Source organism: Oryzias latipes, chromosome 2 (assembly GCF_053564925.1).
Source record: "Oryzias latipes strain Hd-rR chromosome 2, Olatipes_Hd-rR_3.1".
In the NCBI taxonomy this organism is placed as follows: domain Eukaryota; kingdom Metazoa; phylum Chordata; class Actinopteri; order Beloniformes; family Adrianichthyidae; genus Oryzias; species Oryzias latipes.
In genome coordinates, this window is record NC_136238.1 from 15700181 (window position 1) to 15725856 (window position 25676).

General features: G+C 41.4%; 1 protein-coding gene across 3 annotated transcripts in view; it reads right to left on the reverse strand.

Annotated features, from left to right (window-relative positions):
* prox1a (prospero homeobox 1a) overlaps positions 1 to 18315 on the reverse strand; it is a 41837-nt gene extending 23522 nt beyond the window's left edge. The window contains exons 1-5 of one of the 3 annotated variants that reach the window (XM_023961336.2): positions 17005 to 18315; positions 12819 to 13207; positions 12002 to 12604; positions 10594 to 11796; positions 5350 to 5457 (exon numbers count right to left, since the gene is read on the reverse strand). In XM_023961336.2, coding sequence (XP_023817104.1) covers positions 5350 to 5457; positions 10594 to 11796; positions 12002 to 12604; positions 12819 to 13172 — 2268 coding nt within the window. In that variant the 5' untranslated portion in view covers positions 13173 to 13207; positions 17005 to 18315. 3 annotated transcript variants of the gene reach the window in all.
* Between the last annotated feature and the right edge of the window lie 7361 nt (positions 18316 to 25676).

Consider the following 25676-nt stretch of genomic DNA (forward strand, 5'->3'; position numbering starts at 1 on the left):
TGTGCTGTGTACTTCTCAAAAGTTCTTTGACATCAGTGAGCACAACCAGAATGAATCAATTTGTTAGGCGCTCTTGATTGTGAGGCACACTGTTGTTTTTTTTTGTTAAATAAAATAAGGGCTTTTAAATGTGCCCCTAGGTGCAGAACATATGGTAAACTCTTAAATAAAAAATAATAATAAAAAAAGAGAATACTCAATTTCTTGAAATGTAATTTTTTTAAAAATAATTTTATAAAGTTTCCTCTAACTTTTTTTGTGTTTGTAAATGGTTGGTGTCCAAACCGGTGCGGCACGTCTGTTGCCAGCTCCCAATGTCATGATGGTTTCACACACCACAGTTACTTATTAGATAACAGTGGGCTCTGTCCACTCCATGGGAGGTGGCAGAAAGTAAAACTTTTCACCACAAAAAGCAGATATGTCAGAAAGTGAGGTTACTTTGGAGCAAAACACATCCAACCTGCTCCCTCCTCCACCCTCTGTCCCGCCCGACTCAACACATTCAGCACAAACTTTAAAAAAAATAAATAAAAAAACAGAGACACAAAAGACAGAAAGATAATGGAAGTGGTGAGAAGGCAAAACGCTGAGTTTGAAGAATGCCATTTTCTGTTTACAATGAAGGCGGGCAAAGAGAGAGTGTCAGAAAAAAAGTGTCAGGGTGGCCTGACTCTACCCCCCTCTTCTTCTCTTGATGGCCCCCCAGGCCATCGCAGAAGGGCAAACACTCACATCCTTTAAGAATGGTTCAGCCGGAATGGTCACAGCTCGGCAAATTTTCTAGAGAATGGCGCCCAGTGTGCACGATCGACAAAAATGTACAAACCATCGGTGGGTCGGCCTCAAATCCTTCATTTGAAACGAACAAATCTCCAGATTATTGCAGAGAAAACCCCCTTTTTGATCATCTGGATCAGAATGAACTCAAACTATTGTAATCAGTTTTGTTTTGAGGTTTGCAATCCAAGAACCTACGTGTAGATAATTAAAGACGATGTCATAAGCGGGTACATACTGCATCCCCACCGTCTCGAGACACACTTTAGGACCGTCAACGTTCATTTCAATCAGTATCGACAATCTGTTGCTGGTGATAGCGTTGCTTTGCCAAATTGGCTGTGTGACTTGTTGTGCAGCTAATTGACAAGACGGGCGAGCGGCAGGTTGGCCGCTAATTGATTCTCACTGAGACGGCGGGGTTGAGATGTCATCCGAGCCTCTTAAGGAAGGAGTCTCCAGGCTCTTGCTGGAATAACGCAGCGCAAACTGAAGAGAGTGGAAGTTGGCAGGAAACTGGGGAGCAAGAACGCGCTGAAGGAGCCAGTGAGCGTCTAATTAATTCCCCTCCAGTCTTAACGAGGTCTTAATTACTCCGACTGACTCTCTCAAGGCGAGACATGGGGCAGCCTGCGCGTCTCGTGCTCTCGTGTGATTGTCTGGTCAGAAGGCAAGAGGTTTCGGCGAGCAATTAAGATTCTTGTGTATGTGTGCACCCGAAAACAGTTGTCAACCCACTTCCCACACCAGGGGGATGAGGCTATTGTGAATAAGAGGCTCATCTTTAAGAACCAGTTTCCCATAGACAAAGTCCATTCAAGTCCAATTAGGGGAAACCATTCAGGGTCCTAATTCCCTTACAGTGAATCTCCCTGATCCTTCTAACACATGCTACTTATTGTTCCCAGGAAAGGAGGGTTTGGATATGCGGTAATGGCAGGGGCGAGGGCGGGAGAAAGGGAGACACTGACCCGGATTTTGGAAATATGGTAATGATGAGGGTAATGAATGTGGTGGGACAAAGCGACAGGGGGATGTAGACATAAAGACGTACAGCAACAGGGCGCTCTCTGTCTCCCCGCCTTGAAAAGAACAGCCTCGCTCATCATAAACAGGATTAGCAGCGATTCCTTTTTTTTAAATTTTTAATAAATAATAAGGTCGGCAGAATTCCTCCCACTCATCAATATGCTGGATTAACTGGAATTAGGGACTCAATTATAACAAACAAATATTATAAACCACCATTTGCATAAACTATGAATTAAAAAGGGGCCAAAATGTTGCACAGGGATGCTGTAAAAAGCCAAATACAACCTTTAACTTACTATTATTATTATAGGAAATAAAGTCAATCACAATGGCTTTATGTATAGTAAATTATTGAACTACTAAATAAAGCTTTTTTTTATGAAAAACAGAGTTTAAATCTTTGGTGTAATTCATGTACGTAAAGAGCGAGCTTCCTAAGTTTTATTAAAAGTTTTTAATCCTAACTTTTCTTTTTTACTTTTAAATTTCAAAATGAGAAAGCAAAAAAATAAGTTTTTGATCAATTACCATTGAAACAAACAAAAAAAACAAGTTTTTCAAATCAAAATCCCCAGCAGCAAATTCCTCTAGAAGGATCTTTCCAATGTGGCAGTTTCCAAAGCAGCAGCAGCGGCGCCGCCGCTGTCCATCTGCAGAGAGCGGCGTGGCCGGCCAAAGTGCTGCACGCATCTCCTAATCTAAATCCACATTTGTCAAAATGAGAGGGACTAATTGAACATCAGTTTGAGGATAAACCCAGAGAAAGGAAACAAGATTAATTGGAAAAGCTAATATCAATCTCCAGCAGATGAACTCAACCTGAGCTTGCACATTAACTCATTAGTCCATTTATTTATTTGCAGAGGTAGACCAAGCAGAAATATTTAGATAATTAAAGTATATCCTAAGATGATTATACTTTATCAATGGCTGCACACGTTAAATCATTTCTATTTCTTGCTTTGAGGGGAAAAAAAAAACGCACTTTATCTGATAGGGCTTCAACATACAGCTGCAAACATCTGCATTTGAGATAACTATGGAGCATAGTTCATATTTTAACTTATAAATCAAGCAAAATATATGAAAATATTTTTCATTTTTGACTTTTGAACACTAACTGTGGTTCAAACTAAATTTTAGGTAAATAATAATGAAAATGTTTCTCCTAAAAATAACATAATTTGAAGTACTTAGTCAAAATACAAAATATTTAAATCTAAATCCTAATTAAGCAGCTGTAAAGTTTAAATACTCTATTAAAACGACAAATCAGACTTATTCTTTTACTGTGGGCCATCATAGCAACCTTGTGTTTGCCTAGCAACCTCGTGTCCCAGCGACCGTTGTTGCTATGGCAGCCCATGAGGATGTGGCATCGCCACGAGGAAGTGGTCAACGCAGATATGAGCCAAAGGGCAGCTGGTGTGTGTGTGTGTGTTTGTGTGTGTTGCTGTTCATTTGAAAACAGCGTCTCGGATCTGTCGAGTAGCCGTATGCTCCTTTGCAAAACCGGTAGCAGCTTGTAAACATAAAACAATCAGGGCCTTTGTTTTAAAGCTGTTGTCATGTTTATCCCTCCTCCCCACCTACCCTCCTCTAATTATTATTCAGAGAAAATGCATATTAATAGTTTCATTTGTGAATAACCCAATGATTCTTGTATTTTCTTTTTTACTCATTTTATTTCAAAAATGAAGGTTTAAACTCATGTATCTGTTAAAATGAAAGTTCAGCTTCGTAGTTGATGAGAGTGAAAGCATCACTGTGTGTGTGTGTTCTGGGTGAGTGGAGCACAAAGGTTCAGGTCGTGTTGGGGGAGGGGGGTTCTTTACAGTATTTGTATGCGCGAGAGGGAAAGTGGGAGTCACCCCTCCCAGAACACACCCCAACCTGGGGCCGATTAAGGCCAGAAACTCTAATTATGCTCCAAAAAAAACGTGACAGACTGAAGCACCCATCTGCGCTGCAGGGTCCACACACAAACACCACCGCACACACAAAAGCAGTCAAGCAACAAAATCGATTCCTCGCTGACGACGCTCAAAAGTTAGACTGGTGCGACACGGGCAGTGAAAGTTGACCACAAAATGGTCAATAAAATCCCAGCTGGAAGAAATGCGTACCTGTTTGAGCATTTCATCCCATCTGTCACTTTAGGTGCTTTTTTTTAGGTCGTTTTTGTCTAATAACCACAAGTTACCTTTGTGGAACTTTTGGTTTTAAAAGGTAACATGATTCCAACACACAGCAGGGCAGGTTGAAGTGCAATTCCAGAGAAAAGCAACCTTGCGCTGATATGCAACACTTTTTTAGTAGTGAAGTGAAATCAGCAGGTTCGGTGGCGAAGAAATGCAGCTTTGCGCCGTCATGCAACACTTACGTGATCGCGTAAAAGGTCAAAGAATGGCAGTATGTCAACGTATTTTGGTGTCACCATTGACATGTTCGATGTTAAAAGGAAGAGATGAGGCTAATTGGAGGCCGATCAACTGTGGTCATGTTTGCTCAATGTAGCCTCAATTGTAATTTGTTTTTAGCTTTCAGTCGTTCCAATCTGGGTATGAATTACTCAAACTCTTGTCTTTTCTAAAATGGGTAGTAGGCAGGAGAAATAAACAATCTGTTTATCAAACTTTTACATTTGAACACATATGAAACGGTGACGTTTTCCAAGACATTAGATCTAAACGCGAGATATATTAAAATTTATTTAGGAGCTTGCCACATTGATCTGGTTCTACTTCCTCTCAGGTTTTCAAGCTTGTCTTTATTAAAATGTACAAGTGTTGCTCCATTGTAGCATAAGCCAATTATAACTATTGCATGTGTTTTAGATGCTTGTCTTTTGTGTCTGTAGGCGTAACATTTTATCAACCGTTGGACACATTTGGAGCCATTCCTGAATGGACACAAAAAAACGATAAGATCGATAAAGTAAATAACTGGGTAGATTTTTGTGTGGTTACTAGGTGTTGCCTTTGTTTAAATTACATTTTTCTGCTCCATTTTTTTTGATGCCCCTAAAATTGTGCAATTGTACAATTGCATTTTATCATCCTCATCTGCTAACCTTCTTTCCCCAAATAAAACAATGTCCTGTATTTTTTATGGCTATACATTTCCAAACTTGACTCTGACGAATACATTTTTTTCTTCTTCTCAAAAGCCAAAGAATATAAACAAACTGAGAGACTCTCATCAAACTACCAGAAAACAAAAATTTGAAGAGACCAAAAACACAAATATATATATAACAGGACGATGTAAAAGAGATCTGTTGCATTTACCACATTGTACTGTATTAAAATTGGTCAAAAGTATAAAACCTGTACAATACCTTCAATATTTGTTTCCCATTTGACTAAAAAAAAGAACCAAAACATATCTTTTTAGGGTTGGTAAAGGAAACATGAGTGCAAGTTGAACATTTTGACACCACTTATTGCTTTATTGTACCATAAACACTATAGTATATATGTAAAGATGAATAAAATGGCCAAAAGGAGAAGGATTAAAAACAAAAGAAAAGCTTACCTTTACATCAGAAAAGAACATCTTGAGCATGTTGGAGGAAGGATAGCGAGTGTAGAAGAACATCAGCTTGGCTTTCTTCAGATGGTTTGGAGACAAGCCTTCCTGAATCTGAAGGAAACCTTGTCAAGGATTATAAAAAAAAAAAAAAAAAAACAGTGGATGTATTTGGTAAAAGTGATCAGATCAAGTTAGTTTACGTTGCTATCACGTGCAGAACGGTGTGTGGTAGGTGACAGTGAAGCTGTGTTGATGCACTGCGTCAACAATCACAGTCGTTACATACCTTATCAACAGTGCCTGCAAACGGTTGGCATTTAAGAACCACATTTAGCCCACCGTGGTATGAAAATGCAATGCCGGCCCACCCCCAGTGGATCTCTTTACAAAGCTTATTGCAACCTTTTGTTGAGACCTGAAGAACATCCACTTTGCCCTACTTTTCTCCATACTCAGATGTGATATTTTACCTGTTTATCACAAGACCTTTTAGTGAATTTAATGCGCAACATCTCAGGTTTGGCAACACTTTACAAATCTTTCCAGAAAGAGCAGAGTTATTAGCTCTAGGGACCTTACAAGTGTCACCATCCCACAGCAAAAAAAAAAAGCTGAAAATGAAGGACGGACAATAAGCAGAAGCAGGTTTTTGTGGGTGTGCCACTTCACACCCCAAAAGCAAGCACCTGCTGGCTTTCTAAAAAAAAAAAAAATTTTTTTTAATCAGATCCCACAATGGCTGCTGTAGTCCCTGCTTTGGCTCTTCCACCATCGCCTCAACCAAAATAATAATTGAGGAGGCCTCAGATGCAGGGGCGCCAAGAGTGTGTGTCCAGCAGCGTGTGTGTGTGACAACAGCTGTGCCCCACCACGCTGCCATTTCCCCACCACATTAACAGCCCTATAATCTATCAGAGAAGATGAGGCAATCAATGGAGCCCCCTGCAAGGTCAATTAGCACACGCCAAATACATACACACACACACAGAAAGAAAACCCCAGTGGCCATGTTTGGTTGCAAAGAGGGAAAGAGTAGAATGAGCAATTGGGTGTGAAGAAAATAAACGTTCGGCTTCTTTACGACTGTTTATATTTTCTTTTTTGTGCCGCGTAAGTAAGGGATGATGGCCGAAGAATTGTGTATTATCAGAAAATGAACGCATGCTGTGGAAGCCTGAACCCTCGGGCGCGAAGTCAGTGAATATCTGATAATGCAATCCGTTTTTAGTACTTTATTCCTGTTATTTTTTTGGTTTGGATTGGGGTTTTTTCCGCAAAAAACAGACCATTTGTTTAGTGGTTCTCACATTAACATGACAACGCGCTGCTTAGCCGGCACTGCAGCGGCAAAGGAGAGCGATATATATATACTGATCGTAACGATACGGAGAGAAAGTTCACCTTTTACCGCTTGTTTTTGTCCAGATGATGAAGCAAAGGTTTGTTTTAAAGAAGCCAGCGCAATGATACAGAACTTTTAAGCTATGAGACCGGAAATGCTTTTTTAGGTGTCTATTATCCCTGTGGATTATCACTTTTTTAATCCACATCCAACAGCCAATCAGAATCGAGTTTACCCGGACCATGGTATAAATAAAGTAAATTATTGTAATTTGAAACTATTTGTCGCTCCGGAATAGGTGCCAAAAAAAGCATAATAAAGAAGACATTTTGTCTTTTGAAAGGCAAACTATAATAACGGAATAAATAACAATATTGGCAGAATATATGCCATTTTAACCCCCCCCCCCACTAAGCTATGTAGAAAACTGCAACTTATACTCTGAAAAAGTAATTACGATTTATATCTTATATCTTTTTGAAAATGTAATAATGCCAAAGCATTTTTTTCTCAAGCCAAAGCAGCTTCTCGTGATCCATTATTCATTTAGCATCAGATACTTTAGGTCACCGGAAAACAACATCAGTGCTTAGTTAACATTAATACCAACCTGTCACCATCTGTGCGTGTGTGTGTTTGTCGATTGAACCGAACCTTGTGTTCAGACTTTTGGACTCTGTTTTCAGCAGAAAATCAAAGCGCACAAACGCCACGACGTCGAGTGATACGACAAACGGCGCTGAAGTCTGTAAAGAAACAATGCAACCCTTTTTCTTCCTTCCTCCCTGTTAGGTCTCCGCTCCTCCTAATGCATATCTGTCAGAGCGCCTGTGAATGTGGTGTGCAGAGCTCACTGTATCAGCTGTAACTTGACCTTGTTACCAGGTGTGTGCGTGTGTCCACTGCATGTATGTGTGTGTGGAAGGGGAGGATTGGGACGAAAAGAGGGGGTGGAGGGATAAATTCATAAATGAATGGAGGACATCTGCTCAGCTCAATACAAAGGATTAAAGATACACAGACCTGAGTGTTTGTGTGCGTTAGAGAGAGAGAAGGGAGCCTTTCAGGTGAATTATGATCCGTGGAAAAACATCTTAAACTGGGTGCAAGGCTTTCTTGAAGTCCAAACACCCACAGGATTTCAGTTGCAGCACAATTTCCTAAGGTTAAATGAATACGGACAGAAAAAAGTGGGACATACTTTGAAAAAGCATTTTTAGTATTTCTTTAGCTATCTTTCTGTGTCGGTGTGTCACCACATGTCATATTTAGAAAGATATTGGAGCACAGCATTTCTATTTAATGGTTCCTGATTTTATAAGTGAAGAAACTTGACCTGAAACTCAAGAGCCGGAAAAAGACTCATAAAGAAAGACTTAGGATTGAACTCAACTAAGAATGCACTTTTATTTATGTTTTTTGGCCTTCAGTTCAATGCAGTTCAATACAATTGACAAATCTTACCATTATTTAAATTTGCTTTTAAGGTCCTTGAATTACTGACTGAAGTATTTCATATAAAACAGTTGGAAATGGATCCACTTTTTGTACTATTATTCTGTAGCATTTTGTAGGTTAACAAAAAACTACTCTATTGTGAGAATTGTGCGTATTGTAGTACCAAATGTGAGACATGGAATGTCCCCCCCCATTTCAAATCTTTCCTGAGATTTTCTGAGAATTAAAATTGAATTTCCATAAAGTGATGAGAGGATTAAAAAAAAACCAATATATTACGGAGATTATTTAAATAATCCCAACGGTATTAACCAAAGTTAGGTCATTAAGCCTGTTTTCTATCCAAACAAAAGGTTATGAATGTATATAATTTTAAAATGTAAGTGGTGATGGAACGCTGTATTTCTATTTGCTTTTAAATGCACGATTTGGGTGGGTGGTGACTATCTTTGAAATACTAATGTCCACTTTCAAAGATTTTTCTTTTGCCACATTCGATGAAAGGAGGGCTTTTGGAATGAAACGGCTCCCAGGATCAAGAGATTTGTCAAATACTTCTTGTTTTTTTTAATTAAAGCAACACCTAAATTAGCTTTGAAGATGACACTGTGATCAAATCCCCATCACAGCTGCAAGGAGTCCCTGTTTGTTGGCTTCAAAGTCTTATTTTTTCTTTTCACTTTGTTGTTTCGAGTGTGCGCGTTTGTGCAAGGGCCATGTTTGCGCGCACGGGGTGAGTCACGGTGCAGAGGCCGGGAGAAGCCCTCTCCATATGAAAGGTTAGGAACGAAAAAGATAAACAGCTACCTGCAGACACCTGTCTGCATGCGTACGCCATGAAAGGGAGCGAGCGTCGGTGTGTGCGCGCAAAACACACACAGCTGCCGAGCAACCGAGAGTGAAGGCCAACAAATGAAAGTGAGCGCTTAAAAAAAAAAAAAAACGGGAGGAGGGCTGACACCGGGAAGCTGGAAATGTAAAGGTAAAACTGTCGATATATGTCGATGATATGATGCTCCTCTTCTGTTTAAAAAAGTGCCATCATTGAAGCCAAACATTGGTCTGCTCCTCCAGTGCACTCTTTGAAATATGATTAGCTTTGAGCTCCTGTGAATAAGGTCTTACCTCACATACACTGTACACACACACACACACACCCCCACACACATACAGGGAAAAAGTGAAATATGATTTGCTTTGAGCGTGTATGTACAAAGTCTTTGTGATGAAAGAGGAACCTAACAGCACAAGAGCGTCTCAGACAGGGGGACCTGTGTGTGTGTGCGTATGTTAAAGAGGGAGTTCAGTAGCCTTTCTCAGCACCTTTAAACACCACAACCTGCTGCACCGACTTAAAAGAGCTGAAGAGAGCCGTGTGCGACCTGTTTAATCTTCCCCCTCTTTGCAAGACCCCGAGTGCCCTTTTCATCTTGCACACTCACCGAGGAAACAAGAGGCTCAAAACAGGGGCAGATTAATGCAAATTAATTGATATTAAAGACTTTGTGTCACTTTGCCTTCTGCTGCTGCTGTGCATTCAATTATATAAAAAATGTGACTCTTGCGGTATCAGTTTGCACAATATTACGCACAAATAGTATTTTTACCCTGTTTTAGTGGTGTGTATTTTATGTTACGCATGTTTATCTAGAATTTTCCCCAATATTGTTAGTTTTTTTTTACAGTATTTTGTCAACAGTTTACATACATTTTTATAAGTAAGTTTTCGTAGAATGTATGTACTTTATAGACTCTGTTTTGAAGTTGTCACAGATCTTATGGATAGCTTTTTTCTTCGTTGTCAGTTTTTATAGACTCCGTTTTCAGGTTTTCGTAGATTTTATATACTTTTTTTGAAACAGTTTTCGTAAACTTTTTCAGTTTTTTTCAGATTTATTGACTTTGTTGAAAGTTTTCCCAGACTTCTTTGAAGCTTTTTTTCAGATTTTTCAAAGCTTTTTTGTAGACTTTGCAGACATTTTTCGTATACTTTATAGACTTTGTTGATTGGATTTTGTGTACTTTATCATAGTTTTTATAGCTTTTAAACTTTTTTGACAGTTTTCGCAGACTTCATTTTAAGTTTTTTTTCCCAGATTTAATAGACTTTTAGACAGTTTTTGTAGACTTTATTTTAAAGTTTTTTTCCAATTTTATAGACAGTTTTTGAAGGCTTCTTTACAAAGTTTTCTAATTTTATAGATTTTGTTGAAAGTATTTTTAGACTATGTTTTAAAGTTTATATAGATTTGTAGACAGTTTTTGTAGACTTTGTTATATAGCTTTTGTAGATTTTGAAAACTTTAAAAGGGAGATTGAGGATTTAATTTTTAAACGTAGGTTAACTGTGATCGCAAATCAAAACTTAGGGCTGGAGTTGAAGCTTTTGAGCACTCAAAGTTTAAAGAGAACCTCCATACTGGAGCACACATGTAGGTGAAGGATACGGTGCTACCCGAGTAGGGCGAGATGTCGGCCATGTCTTGCAGGTCTCCGCACTCAGACTTGATCAGAGACAGCGACAGGCTCTCTGACCCATGCTGGTTTGGAGAGCTCTGTCTGTGGTGATGGTGACCCATGTGGCCCCCTCCCAAAGATGCCATTTTGGTTCGTAGGCTGACAGCTTCCCGGGTTATGTCCATGGAATCAGGGGAGGATTGATGGTGGTCTTTGGGCCCTGAGGGGTAGCCCCCCCCATGTGACCCCAAGGGGTTCTGAAAAGGGTAACCCATGAGAGGAAGGGGGAATGGGTGTCGAAACGATGGAGGGCTAAACCCAAGTGAAGCTGTGAGGGGAGACGGGTGAAGGGAGGGGTGGTGAGGAGGCGGCGGAGGAGGAAGAGAGTGGTTGGTGTTCTCCGGACCGTTCTTGCGCACCACCAACGGCAGGGCCTCCGTTTGGTCGTTAGGGGTGGGGACACCACTCAGTCTGCCGCCAAGACCCCCAAAAGAATCTAACGGACTTGGTACAATTACGTCCCCGAAGCAGTGCAGCCGTTGGTTGGAGTGATAATTGGGGGTGGGGCTGCCATCGCCATTCAGATTGAGTCCCAGGGTGCCACCTCCGAAACGTGAGTCTGGGGTAAGAGGGGGCAGCGGTCCAAACGGCGGCGGACAGGAAGAAGACGAGTTGGAGGAAGAAGAGGGTGCGGCCGGCGTGCTACTGTGGCAGCCGTGATGATGAGTGGCTGTCTGCTTCGGCGAGGAGAAACCCTTCACGACAGTGTCGACGACCTGCGACACGGCACAGTTCAGCTCCTGCTTTAGGGTCTCGGCCAACTGTCTTCCTCCTCCTCCCCCTGCAGCTGCTCTCCTCTTCATTCCTCTTTCACCGTTTCTCTCCTCTTCTCCCCTACTGTCTGCGTCCTCCTCCAAGTCTCCATCTATCAAGGCCTGCTCACGGAGGAGAGCTCGGGCTCGGTCCAGGAACAGACCTGGGTCCAGGTCAGACAGGTCGTCGTGGCCGTGCCTTCCTCTGTCTCTGTGCCTCTCCTCCAGACCGTCAGACCGAATGCTGTCCTCTGACAAGTTCCCATCTTCTTCTCTTTCCCCTCCCCGCTCAGGCTCTCTGCCCTCTCCATTGTCCTCCTCTTCTTCCGTCTCTGAGTCGTAGATCTGGTAAAACTTCTCCTGAAGTTGCCGCAACTGTTTCTGTACAAAGGAGGGACAATATTTAGACCCCAATACAAATGTGTAGGTTGTTTAGTACTAAAAATATACCCGAATGATGCATTAAAGATCCTAAAAGTATAATCAGAATGTATCTTTTTAGTCAATTTGGATCCATATCATCCAAACAAAACCACTTGCTTCATTTTGAGACTACAACAGTTCTGTCATTGTACCTGCTACCAACCTGCATGTCTTCTAGTTGGAGTTTGAGCTGCCTCCTCTCCTCTTGTCTCTGCTCCTGCCTGGAGCACACCAGCTGGGTGAAGCTGTGTTGCTGCTGAGGCAGGCGCTGCTTTCTCTTATTCTCCCTGTACACCTCCCCAACACCCACCACACCGCCCCGTGACCCCGGGGAGCTCAGGAGGGAAGAGGGGCAGTCGTTGTGGTTGCTGGCATTATGGCCGCCGCCGCTGTCGCCCCTCTCACCCCTGTCGCCCCTGTGTCCGTTTTCACTCTCGCGGAGGTTGTCCTGGTCGCCTCCGCTGCTCCGGACCAGCGGCGAGTGGCTCATGCCGCGGATGATGTTTTCCACTCTGGCTCGCTTGGCACGGAGGTGTTCATCGGACAGACGGTCCAAGTCGAACGTGGATAGAGAAAGCGTCTGGGAGGAGGTGTGGGAGTTGTGGTTCGAATTGGGCTGCGGCCTCCCAAATGAGGACGATGTTGGAGGAGGAAGATGATGTCCTGGAGACAGGCAGTCTGATGGGCTGTCTTGGTCACGGGAGGAGTTGCTGCAGGCATCCTCATTGTGGATTTCAGAGCCTCCACTGGACAGAGCTCCACTTCCCTGCAATGAAAACCCAAGAAGCTCCAATTTAACAAACAATTAACGAGTTAAATCAAAATTTGAAATGATCTGGTTGAGTACTTAAGAGCTGTAGCTAATTTAAGTGGTTAATGACTGGCATGGCCTCTCAGTTTTCACTAAAATAATTACTGAAACCAAAAAAACTGCTAAGGATCAAACAAGTTTCATCAAGACACGAAAGTGCAGGTTTCACCTGGAAGCCCGAGTCGCTCCCTCCATTCTTCCCCATGCTACTTTTTAACAGCTGGGAGATGATTGTAGCGCCGGAAAAAGGCATGATGGCGTCCTCGTAAGAGTTGGCCCTCTTTAGCAGCTTCCTCAGAACATTGGACTTCTCTCCATCCCCATTGGTGCTACCATGGCCGTGGCCGATCAGTGAGCAGTCTCCGTCCTGATCGGAGCAGTGCGTCGGGTTCATCCTGTCTAGAAGGGTCTCCCTTGCGCGGGTGAATATCACACTCCCCACAGTCCTTTTCACCCCAATGTCCACGCGTCGGCGCTTGGTTTGTCTTGCTAGTAGGAGAGTGGCGTTGTCATGATCAGGCATCACGCAGGGCAGCTAAACCGACATGACCAGGGGTCCTGACAAACACAGGAGATACCTGGTCAGAAGCAAACACAAAAAATAGCCATCAAGTCATCATCTGACTTTCAGCAACGACAAGCTTTGACTGAAAATATGTTATGTATTTTTCGGAGTATAAGTCCCGGTAAGAAAGTTAACATGGGCTGTTTTCTAACCGGCCCTTGAAAATAGCTGGAAAATAGCATTCAATCAGGTATATAGCACTAATACTGTGCTTTTTAGAGTAGAAGTCTTTGTATTTTGTATAGTTTGCCTGAGTTACGGCTTATACTCGCATGCATAATAAAAAATTACAAAAATTACAAAAAGAGAAACAACCACTAGAGGGCACAGTAGTTGTGTATATCAGTATTTGCTACTGACAGCGGCACAGAAGAAGTAGTCTCACACATTCTTACGCTGGACTTGGCAGAATTGTTTCAAAGCGCTAATATATTGGATTCCTCCTATATGTGTCATGAAGCTAAATACGTAGTATTGCAGTAGTGAAGCATGCATAAATAGGGTCTGTTTTTTTTTTAAATCTATTCTGTTATTAATTTGCCTTTCAAAATAAAATGTCAATTTTTGCTCCCGTATTTTGTTAAATACATTTTGACTTGTATGGTTTTTTTCTTCTTTATTATGCATTATGCAAATTATGCATGCTGCAACTATAGTCCAAAAAATAAAAATGTATTAAACAACGAAAAAACATTTATCATCCCAACAAGGCTTCCTGCAAACACATATAAACATGTCTTATTCTGAAGGAGCATCAACACATTCTTAAACTCTTAGGAACAAAAAACAAAAACTACAAAAAAAGAAAATCAAGAAGAGATTCTCGATTCTCACAGAGAAGTAACACCTGCGCATAATAACCACAGTAATTTCCCATTTCCTCTGTGGCCCCTGAGGGGTAACCTTGATTACTACATCTAGTGAGGTGATGGGAAGTGTCAGTTGGGTGGAACTTATTGTCAGGAGCGTTTCTCCCTGCCCCGGTTCGAAAATTAGTTCCCCCTATCCTTAATGTTACCCCTTCCTGGAAATTCTTTTGCCCCTAAATTCTGAATATTTCTTCATGTTAACACTTCCCAATAAATGTACCAAGCCTAGTGTTAAGACTTTCTTTAACCCTTGTGCCATCCTATGACCCACCCTTACATTGATGTGTTCTCCCTACCATGACAAAGGTGGATAAAGGTGAAGAGGATTTCATGTAATCCATGGACACCAGTGAACATCACAAATCATTAAAGATAAAAGGATCAGCGCACTGTCTAGTGGGTCTAGATGACCCAACTGCCAACGTTAAAGTGCCTAGGATAGTACAAGGGTTAAGGGGTTCTCATTGACTTACAAAGTGTCTTCCAACAAGCACCACTTCAGAATTACCCCCTGGGGCTTTTTGGTAGCATTATTTTTGCATTAGTAACCGGACTCTGTCGGACCGTATCGTATCACTTTCATCATGGCAGAAGTCCGAACTATCTCAAGACACTTTTTAGATCAATCCTGAGCTGCGATTATGATAGTAGACAACCTTTCTCTTTTTATTCAATTTTTTCCATATGTATATTTCTATTTCATTTTGAAACACTTTTAGGTTCAACAGATCCTTTTCTGCAAATGCAACAATAAATCTAGTAATCAGTTGAAATTATTCCAATATTTCTTAATGCTAAGTCCGCACACTTTTCCCCTGAGACGTACTTGTTTCCAGATCTTTTCTTTCTACATTTTAAAGAAAATTCTTACTTTGATTCAGCAAATGTAGGGTTTTTATAAACTATGACAACACAAGTGCATGTAACTCCTCTTCCTCAACCACAAAACTCTAGAAAGGTCAACTTCTTAGGCTTTAATTCTCTTCTTTTTAATCCTATTGGTAAAATTTATCATTTTTAGTCATAATCCATTTTCTCATTCATGCATTAAATGCATGGTGGTGCAGTGGTGAAGTCCATGGGGGACCTGTAACAGAACACAAATGGGGGACCTTTCTGTGTGGAGTTTGCATGTTCTCCCTGTGCATGTCTGGGTTTTCTCTCCGGGGACTCCGGCTTCCTCCCACCGTCCAAAAACATGCTCTATGGGTTAACTGGTTACTCTAAATTGTCCTAGGTGTGAATGTGAGTGTGCATGGGTGTGTGAGTGTGGCCCTGCGACAGACTGGTGAACTGTCCCCCGCCTTCGCCCACGAGAGGCCGGGATAGGCTCCGGCAGCCCCGTGACCCCGAAAGGGACAAAACCGGTTTAGCAGACGAATGAATGAGCTAAAGGTCTATGAAGACACTTTTATTACAAATGTAAAACATCCTATCCCCCTGACTAAACTAATCAACACAATAATCAGACACTCCAAGCATGTTGTTTTAAAAAAACTCAGCTAAACTGTAAAAATCTTTAGGAGTTCCAGCAGCCGCCTCACTGTTGTTTTTTTTTGTGTTCTTATTCAAAGTATTTTAAACTAAAAACTATTTAAAGAGAAAGACTTGGATCACATCATTTCCATTCATGCGCTTACTTGTCCTCTCACACACACACCCAAGGCAGCGTTTTCCACGTAACTTGTTTTTTGCATCTGTTTTGCAAGAGACTTAAAGATCCAGAGTAGGGAAATAGTTCACAAGTTAGTCTTTCAACAGTTTTGCAGAATGATACAGGCAAAGCTGCTTTTGAATTGTGAAGAGCGCCTTTAATAGGATTTTTGGTGTTGGAAATTCTGTGTTTTTCAGAAAAAAAAAGAAAATCTGACCATTAGCACAGAGACAGTGACCCACATACACACAGCCTGTTTTCATGCATGCATGCACACATTACTCTATTTTTTTCTGTCTTTTGCATTACAGGCGATTAAACATGCAGAGTTCCGATCAGTGAGGTCCAGAAAAAAAAAAGGACCTTTATTCCCAACTTCTGGAGTTTGTGATTTAATCCATCTAAGAATGTGTTTGATTTTGATTTTCCAGAGAAACTAAATTAGACAGAGAGTTAAAAGCTGAAACACTCTAGTTTAAGGTTTAGCAATGAAAGATGATGTGAAAGTGTGGTTTTTATATGAAAACTGAAAGTTTTGTTTTTAAAGAGCCGGAATAACTTTTGGCTGCTGTTGAGCCCTGAAATGGGAAGTACCTGTTTTTAACCTGTAATGCTATAAAATGATGGCAAGAGTGAGGTATGTATGAGGCGGAATGAACTTCCTTTTAATATTAGTAATAAAACGAATCCATTTGATATCACTTTAACTGTTTTATCAACTTGAATGCAACTTGAATAAATATAAACTAATTTAACTCTAAATGACTTAAAAGGATTTCGATTAATTTGAATTTGAATTTAAATGATGGTATATAAAAGGATGGAATTGGGTTGGAGTGCGCTCTGCGCGCAGCGCGGTCCAGAGGCGCACAGAAAGCGCTGTAACTTTCACGCAGCTCGAGATGCGTTTGCCACTTCAAAACAATTAGTAAACGCATTGACACGCAGCTACACCTACTTGCGTGGACTTAAAAAAACCCTAGGCTTTCAATTATTTTTGGCAAAAACGCACAACCTTGTTTATAAAGTAAGATATTTAAATAAGTATAAACTTTTATTGGTTTCCAGCCTACAACTTTATACTGGCGCAGCAAAATCTGAACTCTTGGCAAAGATGCTCCAAAAAAACAACAAAACAAGAAAAGAATAAACGGTCTGGATACGCGTCCACGTCGTAGAGCCGGTGGAAGTTGAGCCCGACCAAATCCACACAAAGCCCTCGCGCAAACGTGACAAGGACAAACGGAAGCAGTAAGGGACTACTTACTTTCCCTCCCGAGCGCTCCTCCAAGTCTGTCCGTCGACGGGGAAAGGAGAGACTCAGATCCGCGCCTGCCTTTGAGATCAATGCCGTGAATTCGCACGGCAAAGTGGAGACGTCGGCGTGCGTGTGCGCGCGAGTGGATGGCGCGGGAGGGAGAGGGGCGCTCATAGAGAGAGTAAATGACACACGGAGAAGGGCGCCGCTCTTCTCCCGGGACGAGAAGTGTTTCGTATCGAGTGCACCCGCCTCCGTCCGGCACTCCGAGCTCAACGCGCGTCTCTCTTTCTCGCTGGACGGACAAGTAGAAGAAACAAGTAGAGACGCCCGTGAAGGATACGTGAAGACGCTGCGTCATCGGCCTGGGGAGTGAGGTAACGGCTCCACCCGACCAATAAGGAGGACGCGCGGACGGTTGGATTTTATTTATAAGGGAGCAAAGCCGGGAGTGCGCACGGCCAGAGCGGAGGAGCGAGGAACAAGGAGGGTAACGTGAAAGCCGGCTCCGCCACAACCTCCAAACCATCACTGAAGCTGCAGAATAAGTTGATTGTTCGAGGATCACCGATGGCCCAGTTTTTGATTAAATTGGATTCACGACGCAAAGGACGTTTGTGACCAATTATGTTCCAAAAAGCGCACAGACCTCAATGTGTTACTTATAGAATTTTCTTCCGATAAATATTTGTAACTTTATCTAATGTGTTCAGCTGAAGTCCCTATTGTTGCAATAAAAGTGTTTAGTCAAACAAACTTTCTGATGTCCGTGCGTAAAAGCTGACGAGTAAAGACACGTTTCATTTTCTTTTAAGGATAAGCGATTATAAAGTTTTATTCAAATGTAGTAGATAAGTTTTCCTTTAGGGAGGTTTGGTGGAAAGGTGGAAATCCAACAGGAGGCCCCATTTTTTTTCCAGCGCAGACCTTCGCGTTCCACTTGGAGCTGCAATCAAACCTTTAATTTGAAAGGATCTTCCAAATGAGCGAAATATCTTCAGATTCTGGCACCAAACCCCGAACGAGAACTTTTCCATCAAACATACAAATATTGCAGGATAAATAAAACGTCAAAAAGAAAAGTTAAAAAAAGAACATAAACCTGTGTTTTGATGCGTTTTGTACAAATAAATCGACACTTGATGAGGGCAATCAACACAGGCATTAACCATTCACAGCGGTTAACAGAGGACAGAACGCCTTTAGTTTGTGTCTACAACGTGAGCATTATTTATAGTAAACTGTGTGACGCACATTTAAGCAGGAAAAAGGCGTTTCTTTTTTTAAGTTTTAGCAATTAACCCCCACCACACACACACAGACACAAAAAGAAAGAAAAAAACCTGGAATTGATGCGCCCGAGGATGAAAAAATGCGCGCTTTAGTCTTAGTCTGCAGAGGTATGCGGCGCTGTGCGTGTGCGTGGGTTTTAAACGGTTCAGGATATCAACATATGTTCACAATACGCTCTTCTTTCTATTTTTATTTATTTATTATTAGTTAAACAACAATTGAAAAAAATCGACGAGGCACCCTCACTTTTTTTAAATTTAAAATGTGAATGGCTTCTGAAAAAAAACCCCACACCTTTGGAACTCTCAAATGATGCTTTTGCAGCCTAATTTCTGTCATGATTTAAAAAAAAATGAACACAGGCCTTTAATTCATTTAGCCTTTCTCCTTCAGACAGAACTGTGCTGCTCGGGGACCGATAATCTTGCACATACAACGTGCGCTGGAACAACTCCGGCCGTCTTTGTGCTTTTATTTGGGCAACTTCGGCATGCGCGTCAAACCAGAAAAGGGCGCACTTTGTGGGAACTAAAAGTGGCTTAAAAATGTATTTTTGATAACAAATAATATTTAGGTTAAAAAGGGAGTGTGGATATAGATTGAAAAAAATAAATTAAAAGCGTAATAATTTATCTAAAAAAAGGTCTTTTTCATCTACAAAAATGACCAAAAATATTTAAAGATGTTGCAAACTCCAGTAATAAACTTTTAATGTTTAACTTTTTGAGTTTTCTTGTATTTATTTACCTGATGTGGCAGTGACCTCTGCAGAGTGTTTGTGAGTGGGAGCATGAGAAAGAGCTACACAGACACACAGAGGCAGCGTGTTTGTGAAAAAGGGACAAGATGGAACTCTGAACTGTGAAGGACACTGTGTGTGAGACTCAGTGTGTGTATGTGTGTGTATGGGGGGGGTCATGGCGAGTCACCCTGAACAGGCCTACAGTTTGCTTTAGCTGCTGAACACCGACATCCAGCACTGACCTCACCTCCCAAACAGTCAAATGAGCAGTCATTCATTTAGTAAGACTTCAGTAGAGCCATGCTTTACGAACACTCCTTTTAATTTTTTTATTTTTTTTACTCATGAGAGAAAAAAAAAAAAAAAAACATTAAATCCATGATCAACTCTCATGCTGAATCAGAATTTATTGATGGAGCTTTTCAATGATACAAGAGGCTGTCTTGCATTTTCTGAGGCGCTGTAACAGAAAATCTGTCTGCCTTTGCTGCCACAAGCGAGCAGAAAAAAAAAAGGAACCGGCGTTGTCTTGTACGTTTTGAGCCGTTGAACTTCAGTTCCACTTTTCTGTTTCAACCGTAGCTCGGTGAAGACGCACACATGCTGTATCAGATCAACTTTTATTCAAACTTTTTTAGTTTAAATTTCTATCAAGGGGGTACTTGAACTGTTTGCTTGGAGAAAACCTTTCAAACTTTTGGATTTTTCAGTACAGGTTTTTTTTTGTGTTTTTTTTTTACCACTGATGCTACAATGACGGCCATTATTGAGGAGAGAGGATGCTGTACTGGCTTCAGCTAATGTCACAAAAACAGCATATTCCCTTTTTCTTCCACATAATGCTTTTGTGTCATCAAAAGTTCACTTTGCTAAAAGGCTGTCCTGTAAAGACTCCTTACACGTGGTCAGACAAACACACATGCTCTGAGATATGTTTTGCAAGAGCAAGTAACATCTCTGGATCATCATCTCGCCGCAAAATACACAAAAGGAAAATAATGAAAATAGACGGGCTGAAAAGGGGAATAATGGTGCGCTTGGAACCGATGGAGGTCTGGAGGTAAAGACACATGGAGGCTGGTTTCTCATCCTGTCTTTCTCTTTCTCTGTCCCTCTCCTCCCCCTTTTTTCCTCCCTTCTTTCTCTCTTTTTTTTGTCTGCTCTGTCTCCATCAAGATGCCATTATTCAGGACATTAGCCAGGAAGAGCTAAAAGCTCTCAATGTCGAGGAGGGTCCCAGGGTCCTTGCTGAGAGCTCTGACGCAGGAGCGCACACTCACGCATGCACGCACGCACACTTGGACTACAAAAGTACCATATAGCACAGGTTAAGAGGTAAGAGGTGGTGAAAGGTCTTATTGCAGATATTACCTGGTATCCAGGCTCCTCTGCTCTCCCTGTGACCAAAAACATGAACATTAGCTGACACACAGGAAAAAAATCAACACTGGGTTGTACTCTGCTTGTTCCACCTCAACATGGGGTTATTTACAAGTTGGACTTTCAAAGGTTTTAATTATATTCTTTCTTTTGCCCAAAAACTGTAAAAGAAAACATGATTACCTAAAGTTATTTCAAAACCATAAGGAGACTTGTTGTTTCGTAAGATGTGTTTTATATTTTTTGTGGCATATTGAGGTATATGCCGATCCAAGTCATATCAAACTTTACACGATTATACATTTTTGTGTTGATATCAGTCATGATCCCAGCTTTACACTTTTTTTTTGCGTCTCATAAACATGCTAACATAGGCAGCTGTTTTTTCAGCAGACTCCTAGCAACTTCAAAACATGTGATGACATGATGACATGAGGTAAAGATTCGTGGCAAATTCAGCTTTATATAGAATTTTCTTAACAAAGCTGTGCTCTTTGAAGTAATGTGAACAAAAAAAGTCCTCAGTTGTTTCTATAAAAAAAAAAAAAAAAAAAAAACTGCATCCACTGCTGCTTGATCCAAAATGCATATTCGGGAATAAGAGGGTTCTCTAAAAGCTTAATCAAATTGAGTCAAGGTTATTTGGAGGTAGTGGAAGAGAAGAATAGTCTTCTTAGAAGGACTACACCAGTCGGAATTTGACTCTTAATGTTTTTCGTCACTTAACCCTATTTAACCATTGTTATCATATTTGATACATGCATTTATAAGAGCTCTATCTCAATAATATGATCAAAACTTTCCTTAAACTCCCATTGTATTTAACTTGGAACATATTTGCTACCCTGTAGTGAATTAGCATTCCACTAGGCAGTAGTAGGGCTTTTTCTGGTCATTTCAAAATGGCTGCTTCCATGAAATCTCTAACGGTTTTGGTGTGAAAACCTTTGCTTATTTTCAAAACTTTATGGTAAGACTAACTCCTCTAATTTTCATTTTTTAAATACCTGCTTGTTGTATTGAAATAATGAGAATCGTGTTGATAATTTATTCTTTGATGCACGATTTTAAAAGTGTGTCTATCAGGTTTAAAACAGCAGGTAAATAAGGTGTTTTTTTCCGGAACACTGTCATTATTTTTTTATCTTAAACTTACATTGTTGTGAGCAAACATTTACTTAACCACACAACAGATTACAATTGATAATCTCTAAATCGCATGAGAAAAATGATGATATTTTGGTGGATTTTATTAAAGGGTTTTAATAATATCTTAATTGCAAAAAATCTCTGCCAATTTTTTTGATGTAGTGAGCTTTATGAGGTAATTAACACTATATTAATATTTTTGTTTAACCCTTGTGCTATCCTAGGCACTTTAACCTTGGGAGTTGGGTCATCTAGACCCATAAGACCCATTTTCTTTAAGGATTTGTGATCTTCACTGGTGTCCATGAATTACATGAAATCTTTCCACCTTTATCCACCTTTGTCATGGTAGGGAGAACACATCAATGCAAGGGTGGGGTCATAGGATAGCACAAGGGTTAAAGGGGCCGTTACCATGCTATTCTTTCATGGTAAAAAGTATCCATATATACTGTATGTTCATATACTTATTTTACACAAAAGGACACATTTTTCATTGACTGCTATTATTGTTCCCGGGTTCTTTTCCAACCCCAAAGTAAGACGACTCGCTCTCTAAAGGCACCAGCTCAAACTAGAGTCGGCCTCAGCAGCCTGTCTCGCCCACGAAAGCAAACAACATCCAAACTTTTGCAAAGATGGATGTGCACATTGTGCATGTAAAAGGGCAGAGTTTTTGCCAAACACCGCTAACTCCACGGAGAAAGTGGGTGTTGGTGCTTTGAGGTTTCTTTTCGGAAGGAATGCACAGTATAATGCACTTAGAAGTTCAAACATTTAATTTTGCAGGGTATAGGCCCTTTAAATATCAACAAGTATCTTCACAGTTAATCTTCAAATATGAAAAATAATACAATTCAACTTCTATGAAGTCATGAAATACTCATTTTTTAGCGTTTCCCTGTGTATTCAAGCATGCATATGTAATCCAGTCAGATTGGACTAATCCATTTTGTGCTGCTATTTCAAGAGGATGGAAAAAGTTCAACTAGTTGACTAAAGCATTGAAAAAATAGCACATAAGTTTGACTGTTGTATTTTTTTAAGCTGCTCATCAAAGCCTTTTTAGCAACTGATCATCAACAGAAAGCAGCTTCTCCATCAAAACAGTGGTTAAGAACAATCTATATTTGTATGAACGTGTCAAAGTTGCAAAGCTGACACATTTTTATAGAAAAAACGACAGAAAAATTGACCAATCCCCCACCTCCCCCAGCCAGTCTGAAAGCATATCAAACAAATAACCTAGAACCTTCCGTCAGCAGATTAAATCAGTTGAAGGGAGGACAAGGGTATCTCAAAAAGGAGCATCCCCTCAACAAAAGAAGAAAAAAAAAACTTACCGTGAGGTTCAACGAGTCCATATGTCCCTATTTGTGTAAAAAAGAGATGCAGAGTGTGTGGGTCAAAGTTCAACCTGCAGATGACTGTAACCTTCCAGCAGAGGTTTGGTTGAGGGTGGAGCTCATGATGTTTGCACACTCTGCCCAAGTGTCACAACAATTTGCTGACATTGTTAGAAGTTATACAAATGTTAGATATACAGACAAGGAAAAAAAAAGTAAAGAGATGATTTAATTATTTATTTATTTTTTAGCTAAAAGAAAGATGATTCTACTCTCTGGCATCATGAGTTTTGGAGTTGATTTAAACAAACTTAAAGTCTCCACTCCGATCATCTTTTGAGCTATTTTTATAGCATTGCTAGTGGTCCTTTAATTATTAATTAGTATTTTCTTTCAATCAAACCATAAGAGAAAAAATGAGACAAAGAAATCCAGGAAATCACATTTTTCAGATTTTTAAAGAATTTGTTTGTAAATTATGGTGAAAAATAAGTATCTGGTCACCTACAAACATGCAAGATTTCGGGCTCTCACAGACCTGTAACTTCTCTGTCCTCATTTGTTTGAACTGGTTATCTATATAAAAGACACCTGTTCAAGACCCCAGTCAAACTCCAAACTCCACAATGACCAAGACCAAGGAGCTGTCTAAGGACACCAGAAACCAAATTGTTGACCTGCACCAGGCTGGGAAGACTGAATCTGCTATTGGTAAACAGCTTGATTTGAAGAAATCAACTGTGGGAGCAATTATTAAGAAATAGAAGACATACAAGACCACAGATGATCTCCCTCCATCTGGGGATTTCCTCAAGATCTCATCCCTTGGGGTCAAAATGAACACAAGAACGGTGAGCAAAAACCCCAGAATGTCCTGCTGGGACCAAAGTAACAAAGGCCACCATCACTAACACACTACGCCGCCAGGGACTTAGATTCTGCAGTGCCAGACGTGTCCTCGTGCTGAAGCCAGTACATGAGCAGGCCCGTCTAGTTTGCTAGAGAGCATTTGGATAATCCGGAAGAGGATTCAGTGTCCTATGGTCAGACCTTTTTTTTTTTTTTTTTTTTTTTTTTTAACTTGTCCTGTCCAACAGCTAGGCAAACAGATGAGAGCTGAGGGCCTCTTGTGTTGGACATATTTTATTTTAACAAGAGGGGTTATTCATCTTCAGACAAACCAAAGGTATGTCTGAATAAACCCCTTTTGTAATTGAGGCCAAAATTTATTAATTTCAATCATGTTTGAAAATCTTTGGTGTTGGACCGGACGGAAAAGGAAAGAGGGGAAGAAGAGAGAGGGACGTTAGAGAGAGGGGGGGTAGGAGGGTGATAATAGGAGGGGAAGGGGGGTAAGACCATGAAGCAGCATAGAGCAGACAGGTTTACTGGTTGTTTATCGTTACGGTACGGTTCAAATGTAGTACAAAAAGGGCGGGGCCTGTTCACACACACTCAAATATTATCAACACACCTGCTAGCCGCAAAAATGTCCACATGTCAACATGCACACAAAACAGATAGTGTTCACGAACGCATACCTATGCCTTTAAACCAACTAGTGTGAAATCTTTCATTCATTCAATCATGCAAACTATTAGTGCAAAGGTGAGCTAACACCTGTGCTCAGGTGAGTGTTTATGTTCTTCTAAAATGGATGGTGGAATGTGAAAAGAAGGAGGAGGAGCGCCCAGCCACCCCCACACCCATACCCCCGCCGCAGCAGCAGCGGCAGCCGGAATTCCCCCAACGCCACACGGGAACAGGCAGGGAACAACCGCCCCCCGGGCGACCAAGACCGCCACCCAGGCCAGGGCCAGCCGGACCGCCGCGAGGCCCCCAGAGCCAGAGAGCAGGGAGGCGCAGAGGGAAAGAGAGCGCCGCCCCAGCCCAGCCAGGAAAGCAGCCCCCCGCCGCGCCGGAAGAGCCCAACGCAGGGCCCCACCGGAGAGGGACGCCCACAGCCCCAGACGAGCACCCCACCACCACCCAGGAGTTCCGGGCATCCCCCCGCCCCGACCCCAGGTACGAGCCAGGACCCCCCAAGGGAGACCCGCTCCGCACTCCAGGCAGCCACCCACCCGGCCCACGGTTGGGTGGGTGACCCATGGTCAGAACTTTTCGGTAATAACTTTACTTGTCGTGTTTGGAGGAGAAAGAATGCTGAGTTGCATCCAAAGAACACCATACCTACAGTAAAGCATGGGGGTGGAAACATCATGCTCTGGGGCTGTTTTTCAGCAAAGGGACCAGGACGACTGATCCGTGTAAAGGAAAGAAAGAATGAGAAAGGTCACGTATTGTCAGATTTTGAGTGAAAACCGCCTTACATCAGCCAGGGCATTGTAGAGAAAATGTGGCTGGGTCTTTCAGAAGCATGACAATGATCTCAAACAGCCTGAGCAGGTAACGAAGGAATGGCTTCATAAGAACCATTTCAAGGTCCTGGAGTGGCCTCGCCAGTTTCCAGGTCTCAACCCCATAAAAAAATCTTTGGAGGGAGTTGAAAGTCCAGCAACAGTTTGTGAAAACAGACAATGTGATTTTCTTTCTCATTTTGTCTCTTATAGTTGAGGTTTACCTATGATGAAAACTACAGGCCTCTCTCATCTTTTGAATTGGGAGAACTTGCAAAATTAGTGGCTGACTCATTTTCTTTGCCCTACTGTACCTCTGAGTTGTGGGCAGGACCGTTGGTACTACTCCATCCCCCCCATTCCCCTCCACTGAGAGCTCTCTGTCTTTCAGCTGCTAGTGTAGAGCCATTATAT